Source organism: Pan troglodytes, chromosome 10, assembly GCF_028858775.2.
Source record: "Pan troglodytes isolate AG18354 chromosome 10, NHGRI_mPanTro3-v2.0_pri, whole genome shotgun sequence".
NCBI classification, from domain to species: Eukaryota; Metazoa; Chordata; class Mammalia; order Primates; family Hominidae; genus Pan; species Pan troglodytes.
Window position 1 is genome coordinate 83,194,808 of NC_072408.2, and position 18,218 is coordinate 83,213,025.

Sequence of the window (18,218 nt, forward strand, 5' to 3'; positions counted from 1 at the left end):
CCTCCCATACTCTATTGTCCTCTACTATCTTGTCTTCTATTTATTATAAACTAGTCAAGATTTAAAAACATAAATTAATCATTGTGTTTAGTGGTTACACTCAGAAATTAAAATATGTATACTTAACTTTTCAAAGTTTAAAATTAATTATTAATTTACTCTCCTTCTGGGAAATACAAAGGCCTTGGAAGAACTTATTTACCTCCCTTCCAGCTTATACACAATAACTGTCATATATTGCAAATCTCTCTCTCTTCTTAACTCCAAAAGACATTATTTGTATTGGCTTTAGAATCAGTGTGCATTAAATTTGCCCATATAGCCCTTGCTATTTGTTTATCCTTACAACTTAAGACTTTCCATCTGAAATCACTCTCCTTTTGCCTGAAGTACACCTGTAGCTTCTACTGTTTCAGTGAAGAAGTCAAACAGGTGTGAGTTTAACTGTTGTTATTCTTGTGAAGAAAATCTGGGTGTTTTCACCCTCTGTCTTTGATGGTCTGTAGTTTCACTATGATGTGTTTAGGTTTAAGTTTCTTTTTAATTTGTTTTCTTGAGAATTTGTGGTTAGTATCTTTGATCAGTTCAATTATAGCCATTATACTTAAAGACTTTTTATCCTATTTTCTCTATTTCTTTTATTTATGACCAAAAAAAGACAGCTTTTTTCCTTTTATTCTGCATGCCTCAACTTCTTTATTTTTCATCTTTTCCCTCCCTGCTGTATCCTGAATAATTCTTCTGACTTACCTTCCTCTTCACTAATTCTATCTTCATCTGTATGTCCAATGTACTACTAGTATGTACACCGAGTTTTAAATTTTGGTTATGTTTAATTTCATTTCTAAAATCTATATCCTAATATTTCACAAATCTACAGGCTATTTTAAATAATTCCATTTTGAAAGTTTGCATTTATGTTTTTAAAAACCGTAAACAGAGCTTTAAAAACATTAGTTTGTATTGGATCACTCTAATATCCAAGAAGCCTTACCAGCCTCTTTCTACTGTTTGTTGTTTCAGTTACTTCTCATTCATGTCATATTTTCTTATGTATCTGGCCATCTCTGACTTGTGTACTAATTGCTGACTTTGAAAAAATTATTTGTAATAATAATTAGAGACCTGGAATGAAAACCCTCTCTCCAGAAAATTATATGATTTTCACTACTTTTTTTTTTTTTTTTTTTTGAGATGGAGTTTCATTCTTATTGCCCAGGCTGCTGTGCAATGGCACAATCTCAGCTCACCACAACCTCCGCCTCCCGGGTTCAAGCAATTAGCCTCCCGAGTAGCTGGGATTACAGGCACACACCACCACGTCCAGCTCATTTTGTATCTTTAGTAGAGATGGGGTTTCTCCATGTTGGTCAGGCTGGTCTTGAACTCTCAACTTCAGGTGATCTGCCCACCTCGGCTTCCCAATGTGCTGGGATTACAGGTGTGAGCCACTGTGCCAGGCCGATTTTCACTACTTTCTTAACAGCCTTTCTCCAAAGTATTCTGTCTCTTGTTTAACTTACATAAAGTAATAAGAGTATCTCTGGGGTACTTTATTGAAGCCAAATTCCTTCCAAATGGTCATTAAGTAGCTAAGTGAGGATTAGAAACCAGGTAGTCTTGCTCCATCTTCACTCTGCAACATACATCCAGGCTGACTTCCACATTTTCTGAGGTTATAGAACCTATAACAACAGCACATATTCAGGTCAGATGAGGTGGCTCATGCCTGTAATTTCAGCGCTTCGGGAGGCTGAAGTGGGCAGATCACTTGAAGTCAGGAGTTCGAGACCAGCCTGGCCAACATGGTGAAACCCCCATCTCTACTAAAAATACAAAAATTAGCCGGGTGTGGTAGCACATGCCTGTAATCCCAGCTACTTGGGAGGCTGAGGTGAGAGGATCACTTGAACCCCAGGAGGCGGAGGTTGCTGTGAGCCAAGATGGTGCCTCTGTGCTCCAGCCTGGGCGACAGAGTGAGACTCCATCTCAAAACAAAAACAAACAAAAAAGCAGATATTCAGAATGATTACTATTTAGATTGACAGATGGCAATCCTTTCAATCAATTAAGAAATAATAATGGATTCACCTCTTATAAATATAAATATTAGGCTGGGCATGATGGCTCATGCCTATAATCCCAGAACTTTGGGAGGCTGAGGCAGGCAGATCACTTGAGGCCAGGAATTTGAGACCAACCTGGCTAACATGGTGAAACCCTGTCTCTACTAAAAATACAAAAATTAGCTGGGCGTGGTGATACATGCCTGTAGTCTCAGCTAGTTGGGAGGTGGAAGCAGGTGAATCCCTTGAACCTAGGAGGCAGAGGCTGCAGTGCGCCGAGATCACACCACTGTACTCCAGCCTGGGAGACAGAGCGAGACTCCATCTCAAAACAAAAACAAGAACAAAAACAAAGTGCATATATATAGTATAAATATTTATAGTGTACCTACCTGTTACATAACACATTGCATTTAGGGATAAAAACATGAAAAGACATTGTTCCCTATCATTCCTTTCTTTTAAAAAGGCTACTGTCTAAAGAGAAGCCAGGTATTCAAACAAAAATTATAATACAGTAAAATAACTGCTTATAATAAAGGCAGAGGGATACCTGCGAATAAGCTATGGGGTCGGACTATCTATCAACCCTGGCGCCACCATTTACTAGCTGTATGACATTGGGCACAATACTTAACTTCCAATGGTTCAGTTTCTCCAATGGGGAAAGGCTTGAAAGTGATAAAGTACTTAAGACTGAAGCAAGATAGTGCTATAATATTCTCTTCATATGAAAAGAAAAAAACATACTAATGAGTTTCAGAAATGCTTTTAGCCATCAAAGCAAATAAAAAAGAATTTCCTAAAGCTCAATCCCAAAACAAAAACTAATGACATTCAAACCTGGTTGAAAAAAGTCTGTCATATCTTTCTTCTAATCTTTTCGTTTTGGAAGTAGTCACAGACTCATAATAATTCCAGTGAATATAACAACTCTTCCATCAAGTAATTATATAACCATGGTAAGTTCCTTAAATTCCAGAGACTTCAGTTTCCCATCTACAGTAAATTTTACATTAGACAATCTCTAGTGTAAGTACATAGGTTTACTTTTTCCTGCTAATGCAATGGAATATTATCGCTGAATAAATTAGCATTCTGCCCTTAACCTCTAATTTGTCCACAAAATGCAAGTACTATCATCACTGATAAGGCGTTATCTTTTTGATATACCTGGTTCATTAATACTGTGATATAATAAAGCAAATTTTATGTTGCTTCAGTCTTATTAAAATGAAATTACATAAACAAATCTACAAATAAAGATTTTATAAGTATCTACAAAATAAATACAGAATTGCTACATTAACTATATTGAATACAGCCAAGAGCCAAGAAAAAAATCTGAGAAGTCAAAATATACAAAACAACTATGTACTAAAATGTACAATCTATAGATGTCTATAGATGCTTTCTTTGTTCAAAGTTTATTTACTCCAATTTGTACGTACTGTTCTAGAGATTAGTAAAACGAGCATACCTAGAAGTAACAGCTGAGATCAAGAGATAGATAATCAGATATGAACTAAATAAAACAAACACATTGCATCATGACATCACTATGGGTACAGGGGCAGGGGTGTCACATCCATGTTATAGCTAATCATAAAGAAAAAGGTTATGCTGACGTATTTATTAAGGCAGGAGTGGCTAAAAGAAAAAAATATTTTTTTCAGGAAAATTAAAATTAAAAAAGGGTTATGCTCAAAGCAGTAAGAAAAAGTTATCTTTAAATATCACTAATGAAGAACAAATCTTTCCTTCTCTAGTTTTGTCAGATAAAAGCAAATGCATCTAAAATAATTTTTTCAATACAACAATGAAGTATATCAGGAGATATTAGATGTACTTTTTACTTTTACCAAGTTACAACAAAAAGCCACTTCTTTGAAGTACTTAATTCCATTCTACTTCTTAGTTGATAAAAGCAGATATTTTATAGAGCTTTTTATCACAGCTGGTTGTATTAAGGAGATGATGGAATCATTCCTATGAATATGATTTTCTCTATTTCAAGAATTAGAAAACAAAGCAAACCATTTACTTTTCTATAGAAACAAATCCATCCAAGATGGCTTTTAATATTTCTTTGACAAGATAAACTGACAATTTTGCCTTTAACTGCCTAATTAAATAAGTACCAAACTTAAAAGCTAAGTTTTCTATTGTTCATCAAGGTCACATGATTATTCTGTAAAGCTAAGTGGACTTGTGGCATGAAGGTCAGCAAACAATATATACTAGCAAGCTTGTTGGCTTAAAAAATGCAAACAAAGAGACAGAAACAAATACAGAAATGAAACTCATTTTAAAATAAAAAATATCTAACATTAAAAAAATCTCAGTATTTTGTATTTGCAAAGCCACTTCTGAATGACAAACGACTAAAATTTACACCATTTAAAACATAAGAAAGACGCATGAGAGCAACCATGCTACACTAAGAAGACTTAATATGGATTGAGTGCTATTTAAAGCTTATACTACTTAGGAAGGGTTCAGGACTATGGTTTCCAATTCTTTTGTGAAACACTGTTAGAAAAGAATGAAATCAGTCAATTTATAATTTATTTAATTGCCCAGGTGAACACTTTCTATGAGGCGTTTCACTATCTCAAAAGAACACATATATCACTTATCAACATGAATATTCAGAAAGCCAAGAATAAAGGTTATTGTGAAAATAGGGAATTTAATTCAACAAAATCTAAGTGTCAGAAAAAATATATAAATACAAGTATCAGTTTCAGTCAATATTTCTTTGCCATCATTATTAAATAGTACTTTTATTTTAAAAGAAAATATAACCCTAAAAGAGTAGACATAATTATATAGTGTTTAAAAATCTGAAAGGAAAAGATTATTTAAACATATTCAAATATTTGCTACAATTTCAAACAATAAAAGATCAATTTATGTCTACATCTCATTGACCAATTGTTTAATGCCTAAATCATAGCTGTCAAATGCCTAATTTAATAAATATAACCCTAAAAATATCATAAATTTTCATGATAAAAATTAATCACACACAAATACATCTAACAACAAGAGGAAGCTAAGGTATTTCAAAAACTATACTTGAGTAGAAAGCTTCACTTTAGTCAGAATTTAAGATAAATTTAAGAATTTAAGATAAACAGATTAAGATAATAAAGTGGTAAGATTAAAGCTTACATTAAACATCAACTTTAATATAGTTACCATTCTGCAAAAAATGAACAAATATCAATATTAATATCTGGGTTTCATTTGGTAAACCCTCAGAGCAATGTGTTTATTTATATAATTTTGTGTTTATCTCAAGTCTAGAAGGGCTTTAATTTTATCAAAGGGTCATAATATTTCTATAATTAAAGCAAAAATTTATGCTGTAAGCACTCAAGATTCCTACTTTACTGAATCATTACTTCTGAAGTTTTAACTGAAGAGACTCTAAGAGAAAATATGGAAAAGCCAAGCTGTTTAGCAGCAGTTACTGAAACCTAAGCTTTCACTACAGAATTGTTTTATTTAAATGAAAGCGGCTTTAAAATGTTAAAATGCCTGGTTTATTTTAATTAAAAGTCTGCAAGAAATTAGGAATGCAAGATTAAACACACAAACCTGGCAATGAAGGAGAAAGTTCATTGTATCCTCCAAATGAAGCATTCCGAACAAGCTTTCGGCCATCAATCCGGGGAGGAAATAAAACAGGCGAAACCCCAGTACAGGAAGAAAATCTACGTTGTGAGCTCTCTTCTTTCATAGCTCAGAAGGTCTATTTAATGTATATGCTCACCCAAAGGCTAATTAGACCAATATGGCAAAGACAGGCTTTTCTCTCACATCCAACTGTAGCAAAACCCACCAGCACAAACAAAGAACACACACATTTAACAGCAAAGGAGAAGGACCAAAGACTGTCAAATCAGCAATAAACAGAGAAAGCCTGACAGAAAAAGCATTAAACCATGCTGCTGATTTTTTAAAAAAAGGAACTGATAAACATGAAAGGCTATTCTACTAATGTTTTACCTTTTTATCAAACCACCCTGCACTGAATTGCTGCTTTAGGAAAACAAAACAAGATCAATACTTAGCAATTCAAGATGAAGCAATAAAGTCATTTTCTCTTCTCAGAAATGCAATCCTTTTATCATATCCATTATGTTTCTGTACTATCCGGCCACACTTCCCACCTCTTCCGACTCCTTCCTTCCCAGCTTTTACTTACTTCAAAGATGGATATAAACATAATGCTTTTTATCTTCCCTGAAGCTTCTAGATTTATATCTAATCTGCAGCTTGCCTCAGCCATGATTAAACATTCATAAGGAAAGATACTCTTTCAAGCACAACGTTGATGGATTCCAACAGTTAAAGCAGAGAATAAACATTTAAGTTTTGCCTCCAGCAGGGATATATGAGTCATTAAGACAGTGTTAGCGCAAACCAATCAACAGAGGAGATTAAAACGACACCATAATGCTGTATGCTCTAACACGTTCCTTGAAGAAAATATGAGCTGCTACTGTTCCTCTTAATTACATTTAAACTGTTCAAAATTTAATTTGAACAGTTTCATTATATCTAAACGGTTCAGTCTATCAATGAGTCTTTCCTGCTTAAAAAAATTTTTTTAAAAGCAACTTTATTATCACAGTGACAAATGTACTATGTTTAAAACTAAGTGACTAGTATTGACTCCACGTCATTAAATCTAACAGGTACTTTCCTATCCTTATAATGATACCATCTGTTTATACCTAATCTTTAAAATTCCAAAGAATTCTCTCCCAATTATACTAAAATCCATATACCTTACCCTACCTTAATTTAGATTTAAAAGCTCTAGTCAGATGCTCTCTATATATGCCGTAGATTGATTTTTTTGGTTATAATTCTTTCTTTCAATCTGAAAATACACCCACTCAGCTGGACAATAACCATCTGGGTTAAAATTTATTAGTGGCTCATTTTTATAGGTATCTTACCATAAGATCTCAGTATCCTTCCTTACTATGCATTCACTTCAACGCTGGTTCTCTATTCATGCACAACATCTCATATAATCTAAGACTTTGTCCTTACTAGAAAGGACACATGAAAAAGCAAAACTCAATTTCTTTTTTGTTTTTTGGGTTTTTTTTGAGATGGAGTCTCACTGTCGCCCAGGCTAGAGTGCAGTGGCACAATCTCAGCTCGCTGCCACCTCTACCTCTCGGGTTCAAGTGATTCTCCTGCCTCAGCCTCCCAAGTAGCTGGAACTACAGGCACCTGCCACCATGCCTGGCTAATTTTTGTATTTTTAGTAGAGATGGGGTTTCGCCATGTTGGGCAGACTGGTCTCAAACTCCTGACCTCAGGTGATCCGCCCACCTTGGTGTCCCAAAGTGCTAGGATTGTAGGTGTGAGCCACCGCATCAGGCAAAACTCAATTTCTTGTATGTGACATATTCTTTCTTGGGCAAAGGCATTTCAAAATCAATTAATGGAGAATAAGTTTACCACTAATACCCATAACTGCAACAAGTTTGTGGGTTTTAGGGGTTGGTTTGGTTATTATTATTTTTTGCTTTTCTCCATATCATAAAATGTACATTATTATTAACTGTAGACAACAAATAATTATAATTCATGTAATGGTGCTTGCCTTTAAAGGCATAAAGAACATCACAAACAGCATTATGCTAGTATAATAGTTAAGCAGGATTTGAAATTAAACTGCATTCAAATCTCTGTTTTATCTTTCCTAGAAATACTTAAACAGTTTAATTTCTCTGAGTCTTTGTTTTCTCACGTATACAATGCTAATAGTAGTACTGATATTATAGGATTGTTATGAGGATTAAATCAGATGATACACAAAGTCTTAAAAGAGTCTAGGTTAAAATGGCAAAATGAAGATACTGAACAAATGCGTTCCCTCCTAAAACTCAAGTAAAATCAAGAAAAGGGGTATTTTAAAAAAATAAACAAATATCTTATATATCCCAAAAGTACATATCCAGGAGAGGATATATTAACAACATAAATTTGACACTGCAAAGCTCGAGATGAACAAGTAGTCATGGTCTTGCAGATCCAAGAAAGCCAAATCACAACAGCAGTAATAAAAACTGAAAGTCAACCCTATTTACACCAAATAACCCTTTTGCACATAATTCACAGCACCAAGTTCCTCTGGATCATGAATCAGATAGGCTATTTACGTCAACAACAATACTGGAAGCAGGCCAAAAAATAACCAAAATCTTCAAAATATGAAAGAAAACAAGTTTCAATTTAGAATTCCATACCCAGCCAAACTATCAATTACATATTAGAGTAAAATAAAGATATCTTTAGACATGCAAGGTCTCAAAATTTTATTTTCTATGTACCATTTAAAATCATTTACTACAGTAGCCCTTCTCAGCTGGGGTTCTGCAATAGAATTAAGCCTAATGTACTAAGGCATCCACTGTTCAAGATGAATTAAATTTATCTCCCATGCATCTATAATGTTTCCAACAATGCACTATATCTTTGAGAAACACAGAAAATATTCCTATAGGACTTACTTCTGTCATGAGACTCCAGTTAAGAAAGGCTGTACTGGAAGATAAAACTGTACCAAAATGTGATAAATCAAGAATGCATGGGGTACAGAAACAGGACATCCAATATAAAAGAGGTGTCATTACCAAAAAGTCCCCCTGCCACTGCACCATCTTTTTTGACACATGGGCAAACTGCTTGGGTGAGCTTTGCCCAAGTTCTTTGTTGACACTGGCTTGTCTGTCTGACTGTATGCTGATAAAACTTCTTCTCTGTTCCTTCAAGCTGATGTTTGGATCAGCTGAGAATACTTCCAAAACAATGAAGCATTCTACTTTTTACCTAATCCTGGTTGAACATGGTGAACTAAAAAAGCAGAATATACCTCTCCTGGTCATATTCCTGCCAGGTATCCAGTAATTAAACCACAAGCAATAATGAATCTTGTGTTCCCCAAGACCCACTAATTATCTTGCCAAATGCTTTCTTCAGTTGTTAAACTCTCAAAGAAATCATAACCAAACTCTGGCTCAGAGACTCTTGCTCAGTTTATCTTCCAGCAATGTTGCCCTTTCCTTACCCAACTAGGTTTGTGCTTGCTACTGTTAAATAAGCAGGAGGCCAATGGCCTGAGGCTGTCTCTGTATTTTTAGTTCCTAATAATGAACTGCAAGCTAACTTTGGTATGTAAATGAACAGAAATCTAACTTAGGAGTCTAATATTTGTAACAAATAGGCTGATCTCAGCCAATCACAGCAGCTGAGCTTCAGACAACAAACTAATCAGGCAACAAACTAATCAGATCATGTTCAAATAAGGCAGAAGCCCAGCTGTAGCCAATCATGCTACTTCTGTATTTCTGAGTTCTGTCTATAAATATTCACTGCTTATGTTTCAGAGTGGTGCTCTCTGGACCTCTTCTGGTTTTGAGTGTTGCCCAATCCGTGAATCGTTCTCACTCAAATACACTCTGTTAAATTTAATTTGTCTGAAGTTTTTCTTCAAACACACTCTCAACAGTGTTTAAAGAAATAACCATAAATTGTCTAGATATGCATACATGATGGTAACATTACCAGAAAAAAAGAAAAGGCACAAAAAAGTGAGGATTCTGGTTACCTGGAGCACATAGAAGGCATGTAAAGGGGAAGAGATAAGGATCAGGAGATACATATAAGAACTTCTAAAGTACTAGCAATGATTTCTTCTAAACCTGATATGCTGGGTACGTAAGTATTGGTTTTATTATTATTATATTAACTGTAAATGCATTTTATGTACTCTTCAGACTGCATGAAACATTTCACAGTACATATACATGTAAATGTTTTTTTCTTAAAACAAAGTTCTCAGATTGTTGCTGGATACATAGAAAACATTTCATTGTAAGCTATTATTATGTCCAGGATCTTAATTAAACAGTTCAGAAAAGGCAGATAAGAAAAACAAAATATTACTAAATACCATAATAGCAGGATTTATTTTCCCTTCCCTGTTAGCCACCTGTTACCACTTTATCCTTCCTTCTACTCTTTGAGTAATCCTAACTCAAACCAGTCATCTGCACTCCTTCTCCCACAAGATGTAATCACTGGTGTTTAATTATTTAGAAATTCAAATAAGAAGGCTATCTTTCCTACTTCATCTGAATGGTGGTAAAATAAATGTGGTTTAGCCAAAGATGTACCATAGTTACACCAACTTCATAAAGCTTCCATTAACATTCTTTACGTTAAAGGTTTTAAAATACTTGGTAAGCTCAAAATGCCTGAGAAACTACTTGGCAAACTAAAAAAGTATTATTTCAAGAGAAGCAGTGGAAACAACATTATATGATAGAATATTTCTGGATCCTAAATCTGTTCAATTATTCTCTACAACCTACCTTGCCTATACATCATAGACTTATGAGGATGAAATTATATATGTATACTCGCACATATGTGTATATGTGTATTGTTTTGATCAATTTGATCATTTATGTTACATAAATGTAAAGTAGTAATAAAATAATAACATTACATTTCACATCTATAATTAAAAGAAAACCATTATATTACAATAATCTGAAGACAAGATGTAACTGCTATAGACTAATTTCACAAGGGAAACACAAATACTCTTTTCTTCAATAATTAAAAAAAACTACTAAAAATTTTAATGGCAACTGTTCCTTCAAAATCAAAATCTAGATTATTCTAAAAAGCTAAAGATGTATTTTTAAAACATTATATATACCTTTGTGATTTCAATTTAATTTCAGAATTACTTATAATCACTACAGATTTTTGTAATTTTAAAGTAATACTAAGGACAAAAGAGCATCAACATTGCAAGATCATCATGATAGTTTTAAGTTATGTGAGGTATTTATGTTAGAAACAGATTCTGGTCTATGGATAAACATATACTTATTTAAAAGTGTTTTTCAGGATACAAGTCACCACACATTGTTAAGTTGAAAAATCAGTTTGGTGGGTCACAAACAGTGCTTCTAAAAATTAAATAGGTCAGGATAGAAAATATCAAAGTGCATCCTACTCTGACATTAAAGGGCAAGTTGTTTCATGTTGTTTTAGGCTTTTTACATAATTATTTACTATGTTTTGGGTAGTGATATAAAATGTATTTATTACAAGAGACCATGGTCCAAATTAGAAAACACTGATGTAAATGATATCTTTCTTCTGAAATTCCTTAACATTAAAAAATAAATAATTATAAAATGTTATTACCACCTTGCCACTGAAGAGACCAACTACGTATATCATATATGGTCTAGTGGCTCTTTCCATTTGAAAATGGTAGACAGAGGCAAATACCATAAAAGGTCATAAGAGTCTCTGGAATCTGCTAAATGCCCAGAGAAAATGCCCAGCCTACATTTCTTTCTATTGAGATAAAAGATTCAGACTGGGGAAGATAGCTCATTGGAAAATTAGAATTTTAATGAGTTGTCTGGACAAATTCCAGACCATCTCTATTTAAGAAAAAAAAATGAATGGCAAATATAGCAGATATTCTGAAATAACATAATTAGTATTTGGAAAAACCCCTTGCAATTCTATAAAATTCTATGTGCACACTCATGATAAAAAACATTGAATTACGTTAGGATGAAAGCACTGTAAGAGTTACACATTTTATCTTGAATCTCAAGATAATAAACCTAGGCTTTAAGAGATTTTAAAATCCTTAAAGCAGCAGGATGAGTTCGAGAAAGATCAAAACATTAAGAACAAAAATCAACCAACACGAATTTAAGAAAGTACTATGTCCAGACACATAGAGAACCACTACTCTATGAAATGAGTATCTGAAGACTGTAGGATACAAATTCAGCAGTAAGTTTCCTTATAGAACATGTGAGTCAAATAAGAGTATAGTTGACACATTAGAGCAGCTCAGGCTTAGTAAACAAGTCTATTCATAACATTAAAATTATCTATAAATCAAGATGCAGCACATAAACCAAAATGGGAGCATATAAATCAAGATGGGAGATAATGAACTTTGCTTTAAAATAGAAAACACAATGATAAGCCTCTCTGTCAATTTGTATCCTCTAATAGAGCAAAGTAGTTTCTTAGCTGTAGTTAGCAAAATCTTACTAATCTTACTAATAATTACATGGCTGCAAATTATACCAAGCAATCTTATTATCGTACATTTCCTCAGAAAACATTGCTGTAGATTCTCCATTATCAGCATTAAATATGTCTCAACATGAAAGCACATGTAAATACACATACAAAAATAAAAGGATAGCTTAAAACAATTTTAGATTAGATAGCATTCTTATCCGTGTACATATATTCATTGCAAGAAGTATACGACCGTACTTTCCTCTGGATAAAAAGTTCTTTATAATTTCATATATATAATTAAAATCATCCAATAAAAATTTAGTGAGCACCTACTATGTGTTGGGAACTATGTTAGGCACAGCTATGTTAGGCACCTTAGTTTCCGCTCTTACTGAGCTTTCAATATGAATGAGTACATGTTCATTATATGTTGACTGAAACACAGAGACATTATTCCCACAAAGTATTAAATGTTATACGAAATGCTTAGGTTTCATATAACAACAATCTATTCACAGGTTTGTGAATAGACTATTCACAAAAATCTATTTAACTAAAAATGTACTAAACTAATAGTACTTATCCATGTAACCATCACAATACTACCTCATAATTAAATAATATAATTTTATAATTTTCATGAGTGTTTCTGTGTATGTTCTCAATAAATTCAAACAACAATGTGACATATAAAAGGAGTATTCTTGTTTTATGTATAAGGTAATCTGGATGAGAGGCACATATTCAAGGTCACACAGCAAATGAGCGACAGAGACAAGATTAGAATTCAGCCATGGGAATAATGCTTACTGTCTCTCTCCTTTCCCTAAGTCAGCCAACACAAATGCCAGTATCAAGCATTTTTTTGTAAGGTGAGACTCACAGACAAGGGTTTTAAAAAAAAAAAAGATGGTACCAGCTGTGACCTGGCTGTAGCCTTACTGATTCATGGTCTACAAGGAGTCGTGCCTGCTCAGAAACTCACTTGGTAGAAACCATGCCCACTAGCACCCCTGGTAACAGGCCTGCTGACTTCCAACACAACTACAGCTCCTCAAACAGCCATGACCCAGCTCCAGCCCCACTCTAGACCTCAAAGACAATCCTGTCCGCTGAGTGACCTCTCGGGGGAACACAGTGGTAATACACCCAACCACATTCTTCTTAATGGACCTACCATCTACAGAATTGACTGAGGCCCTTCTGAATGTGGCCCTATATCATGATTCCACCCCTGCTGAACTGCAGTTCAGAGATAGGCTTGCTTGACCAAGAACCAGGCAGGAACCACATCCACCAATGCCCCAGGTAACAGGCTCACCAATAGCAGATCCGACAGAACCAGCTCCACTCCCACTCAATCACAATGTCAGAGGTAGTACCATGGGTCCAGAAAAATGGCAAAAGGAGGTCTTTATCTGTTGAATTCAGTCTCTAAGGACTGGAGGAGGTATTTGCTCCTTCAAATGCAGACACTAACATCAGTCTACATGAATCACAAAGAATCAGAAAAACAGGACATCACCAAAAGAGGCAAATAAAGCTCTGTAACCAATTCTAAATAAACATCATGAACTGCTTCACAAATAATTCAAAATGATTTTCTTAAAGAAGCTGAATGAGCTACAAGAGAATACAGATAGAAAATCTAACAAAATCAGGAAAACACTGTAAGACTATCTACAACATTTTTCAATGGAAACCTTGCAGGCCAGAAGACAGTAGAATGATATATTCAATGTACTGAAGGAAAATGTTGCCAGCCAAGAACACTTTAAAATGTGAAACTGTCCTTTAAGAATGAAAGGTAAAGACTTTCCTAGACAAACAAAAAATGAGGGGAGCTCATCCCCACTAGACCTGCCTTACAGTAAGTACCAGAGTTCTTCAAGTTAGAATGAGAAGATGCTAAACAACAACATAAAAGCATATGAAAGTATAAATCTGAATGCTAAAGGTAAACATAAAGACAAACACAGAACATTATAATTCTGTAATGGTAGTAAATAAATCACTTTTATTACTAGTAAATAAATTAGAAGACAGAAGTAGTTAGAATAACTATAAAGACAAACTTATTGATAGGAACACAATACAGAAAGTAAAATGTGACATCAAATACATAAGTATGAGGTGGGGGGAGGTAAAATGTGGAGTATCTAAAGACAGCTGAAGTTTGTTATTAGCTTAAAATAGACTGCTATAACTATAAAATGTTTTATGTGAATACCACAATAATCACCCACAAAAAATGCACAATAGATTAAAAAGCTAAAGAGAAAGGAAAGCACACCACTGCCAAAAAAAGAAAAAAAAAACACACAAAAAACAAAAAAAACCCACAAAGAAAGAAAATGAGAGAAAGGAAGAAGAGAACTACAAAACACACAGAAATCAATGAACAATATGGCAAGAATAAGTTCTTACTTATCAATAATTGTTTTAAAGTTAAATGGACTAAAATTCCTAATCAAAAGAAATAGAGTCACTGAATGAATTAAAAACAAGACTCAACTATATGCTGTTTACAAGAAAATCAATTTAGATTTTAAAATATGCCTGGACTTTCTGAAAGGGCAGTGGTGGAGAAAGATATTCTATGCAAAGAGTAGAAGTGGCTATACATGTATCAGGAAAAATGGACTATAAGTCAAAAACTGTCACAAGAGACAAAGGCCATTACAATAAAATGGCTAATTCAATAGGAAGACAGAACAACTACACATATATATGCACCCAACTTCAATGCACCTAAATATATAAAGCAAACATGGACAGATATGAAGAAAGAAATAGACAGCAATATGATAATAGCAATTCAATACTCCACTTTTTTTTTAGTGGATAGATCAACCAAACAGAAAATGAAAAGAAGTGAACAACATTACAGACCAAATGGACCCAACAGACACACAGAATTTCCCCAACAGCAGAAGAATACATGTTCTTCTCAAGTGAAAATGAAGCACTCTTCAGGATAGATCCTATGTTAGGTAACCAAAAAAGTCTTAAAAAATTTAAAAGATCAAAATAATATCAAGTATCTTTATCACAAAGGAATGAAACAGTAAGTAATCAAGTAAAAGTATCAACTACTTACTGTTAAGTAATCGATAACAGTAAGAAAACAGAAAAATCACAAATAGATAAAAACTAAACACACTCGAACAATCATTAGGTCAAAAAGGAATTAAAAGAGAAATTTTATAAACAAGACAAACAAAAAACAGAAATTACTAAAATTTGTGGAACGTAGCAAGAGCAGTACAAAAAGAGAAGTTCATGGTGATAATGCCTACATTTAAAAAGGAATACACTGGCTGGGTACAGTGGCTTATGACTATAATCCCAGCACTTTGGGAGGCAGGAGAATTGCTTGAGCTCAGGAGTTCAAAATCAGCCAGGGCAACCCAGCGGGACCGTGTGTCTACAAAAAATTTAAAAAATTAGCCGGGTGTGGTGGCACATGCCTGTAGTCTCAGCTACCTGGGACGTTGAAGCAGAAAGAGTGCTTGATCCCAGGAGTTTAAAGAAGCACTGAGACGTGATCATGCCACTGCATTCCAGCCTGGGCAACAGAATGAGACTTTGTCTTAAAAAATAAGAAAAAGAAAGAAAACTCAAATAACCTACCATTATACTTCAAGTAACTAGAAAAAGAACAACAAACTAAGCCCAAAATTAGCAGAAGGAAAGAATAAAAATTAGAGCAGAAATAAATAAAAGGGAGAATAGAAAAACAATACAAAAAGGAGTTTTTTGAAAAGATAAAATCAACAAACTCTTAGCTAGACTAAGAAAAAAGAAGATTCACATAAAATCAGAAAAAACAGATATTACAACTATGAACAACTATACACATGATGTATACTTAATAAAATATTGGCAAACAGAATTCAACAGCACACTGAAAGAATCATACACTATGGTCAAATGGCATGCAAGGATGGTTCAACATATACAAATCAATCAACGGGATGAAAGATAAAACCACATGATCACTTTAGTAAATGTGGAAAAAGCATCTGAAAAAATTCAACATCTATTCATAACAAAAACTCTTAACAAAATAGGTATAGAAGAAACTTATGTAAACACAATAAAGACCACATATGAAATGCCCACTGCTAACATAATAAGCAATAGAGAAAAGCCAAAAACACTTTCTCTAAGATCCAGAACAAGGCAAGGATGCCCACTCTCACCACTTCCATTCAACCTAGTATTGGAAGTCCTAGCCAGAAGAATTAGAAAGAAAAAGAAATAAAAGGTGTCCAACAGGAAAGGAAAAAATAAAACTCTCCCTGTTTGCAGATGACATAATCATACACGTAGAAAACCCTACAGGTTCCACAGAAAAGTTTTAAAACTAATAAACAAATTCAGTAAAGTTGCAGGATACAAAAATTAGTGGTGTTTCTATACATAATGAGCTACTCAAAAAGGAAATTATAAAAACAATCCCAGTTACAATAGCAAAAAAAAAGAATACTTAGAAATAAACAAAAAGAGGTGAAAGATTTATACACTGAAAATTAATAGTGATGAAGGAAATGAAAGAAGACACAGATAAATGGAAAGACATCCCATTTTTGTGGATCAGAAGAATTAATATTGTTAAAATGTCCATCCTATCCAAAAGATCCACAGATTCAAAGCCATCACTATCAAAATCCCAATGCCATTCCTTAAAAAATTACCAAAAAAGGCTGGGCGTGGTGGCTCACATCTGTAATCCCAGCACTTTGGGAGGCCAAGGTGGGTGGATCATGAGGTCAGGAGTTCAAGACTAGCCTGACCAACATCGTGAAATGCCATCTCTACTAAAAATACAAAAAAAATTAGCCAGGCGTAGTGACGTGCACCTGTAATCCAGCTACTCAGGAGGCTGACACAGGATAATCGCTTGAACCCAGGAGGTGGAGGTTGCAGTGAGCCAAGATCATGCCACTGCACTCCAGCTTGGGCAACAGAGTGAGACTCCATTTCAAAAAAAAAAAAAAAAAATCCTAAAACTCATATGAAATCACAAAGACCCAGAATAGCTAAAGAAATCTTGATCAAGAAGAAGAAAGAACAAAGCTGGAGGTATCACATTTGCTTATTTCAAAATATATTACAAAACAACAGTAATCAAAATGGTATAGCATTGGCATACAGACAGACATATCGACCAATGGAACAGAAAAGAGAGCCCAGAAATAAGCCCACACATTATGGTCAACTGATCTTCAACCAGTGTGCCAAGAACATACAATGAGGAAAAGATATTCTCTTCAATAAATGGTGGTGGACAAACTGGATACCCACATGCAGAAGAAAGAAATTTGTCCCTTATCTCACACCATATGCAGAAGTCAACTCAAAATGAATTAAAGACTTAAATGTAAGAGCTCAAACCATAAAACTACCAGAAGGAAAAAGGAAAAAAAGCTTCTTGACATTGGTCAGAGCAATGACTTTTGGGATATGACACCAAAAGCCAAGGCAACAAAAGCAAAAATAGGTAAGACTATATCAATCTAGAAAGATTCTGCACAGCAAAGGAAACAATCAACATAGTGAAATGGCAACTGACAGAATAGAAGAAAATATTTACAAACCATGTATCTAATATGGGGCTAATATACAAAATATATTAAAAACTCAACTCAATAACAAAAATTTTAAAAATGAAAACAAACAAAATAACCTAATTAAAAAGTGAGCAAGAGACCTGAACAGGCATTTCTCAAAAGAAGATATACAAATGGCCATCAGGTATATAAAAAATGTTCAACATCACTAATCATCAGGGAAACACAAGTCAAAACCTCAATGAGGTATCACTTCATACCTGCCAGAATGGCCATTATCAATAAAACGTAAGTTAACTTTTCACTAGGATGCAGGGAAAAAGGGACTCTTTGTACACAGAAAATAAATTGGTACATCTATTATGGAAAGCAGTGTGAAGGTTCTTCAAAAGATTCAAAATAGAATTACTGTATGATCCAACAACACCACTTCAGAGTATATATCCAAAGGAAATGAAACCTGTAT

The 18,218-nt window shown here is 34.1% G+C and overlaps 1 protein-coding gene across 8 annotated transcripts in view; it reads right to left on the reverse strand.

The window, feature by feature from the left end:
- OSBPL8 (oxysterol binding protein like 8) overlaps positions 1-18,218 on the reverse strand; it is a 208,131-nt gene that overhangs the window by 65,081 nt on the left and 124,832 nt on the right. For 3 of the 8 annotated variants that reach the window (XM_063785932.1, XM_063785934.1, XM_063785933.1), the window contains one exon: positions 1,524-1,685. The exons of 4 other annotated variants lie outside the window; for them this stretch is intronic. Coding sequence is in view for 1 of the 4 variants with exons in the window: in XM_009425877.5 (XP_009424152.3) it covers positions 5,673-5,814 (142 nt within the window). In the remaining 3 variants the exon portion in view is untranslated. Of the gene's footprint in view, positions 1-1,523; positions 1,686-5,672; positions 6,444-18,218 lie in introns of those variants that run through there. One more of the 8 variants, XM_009425877.5, reaches the window with a different exon arrangement.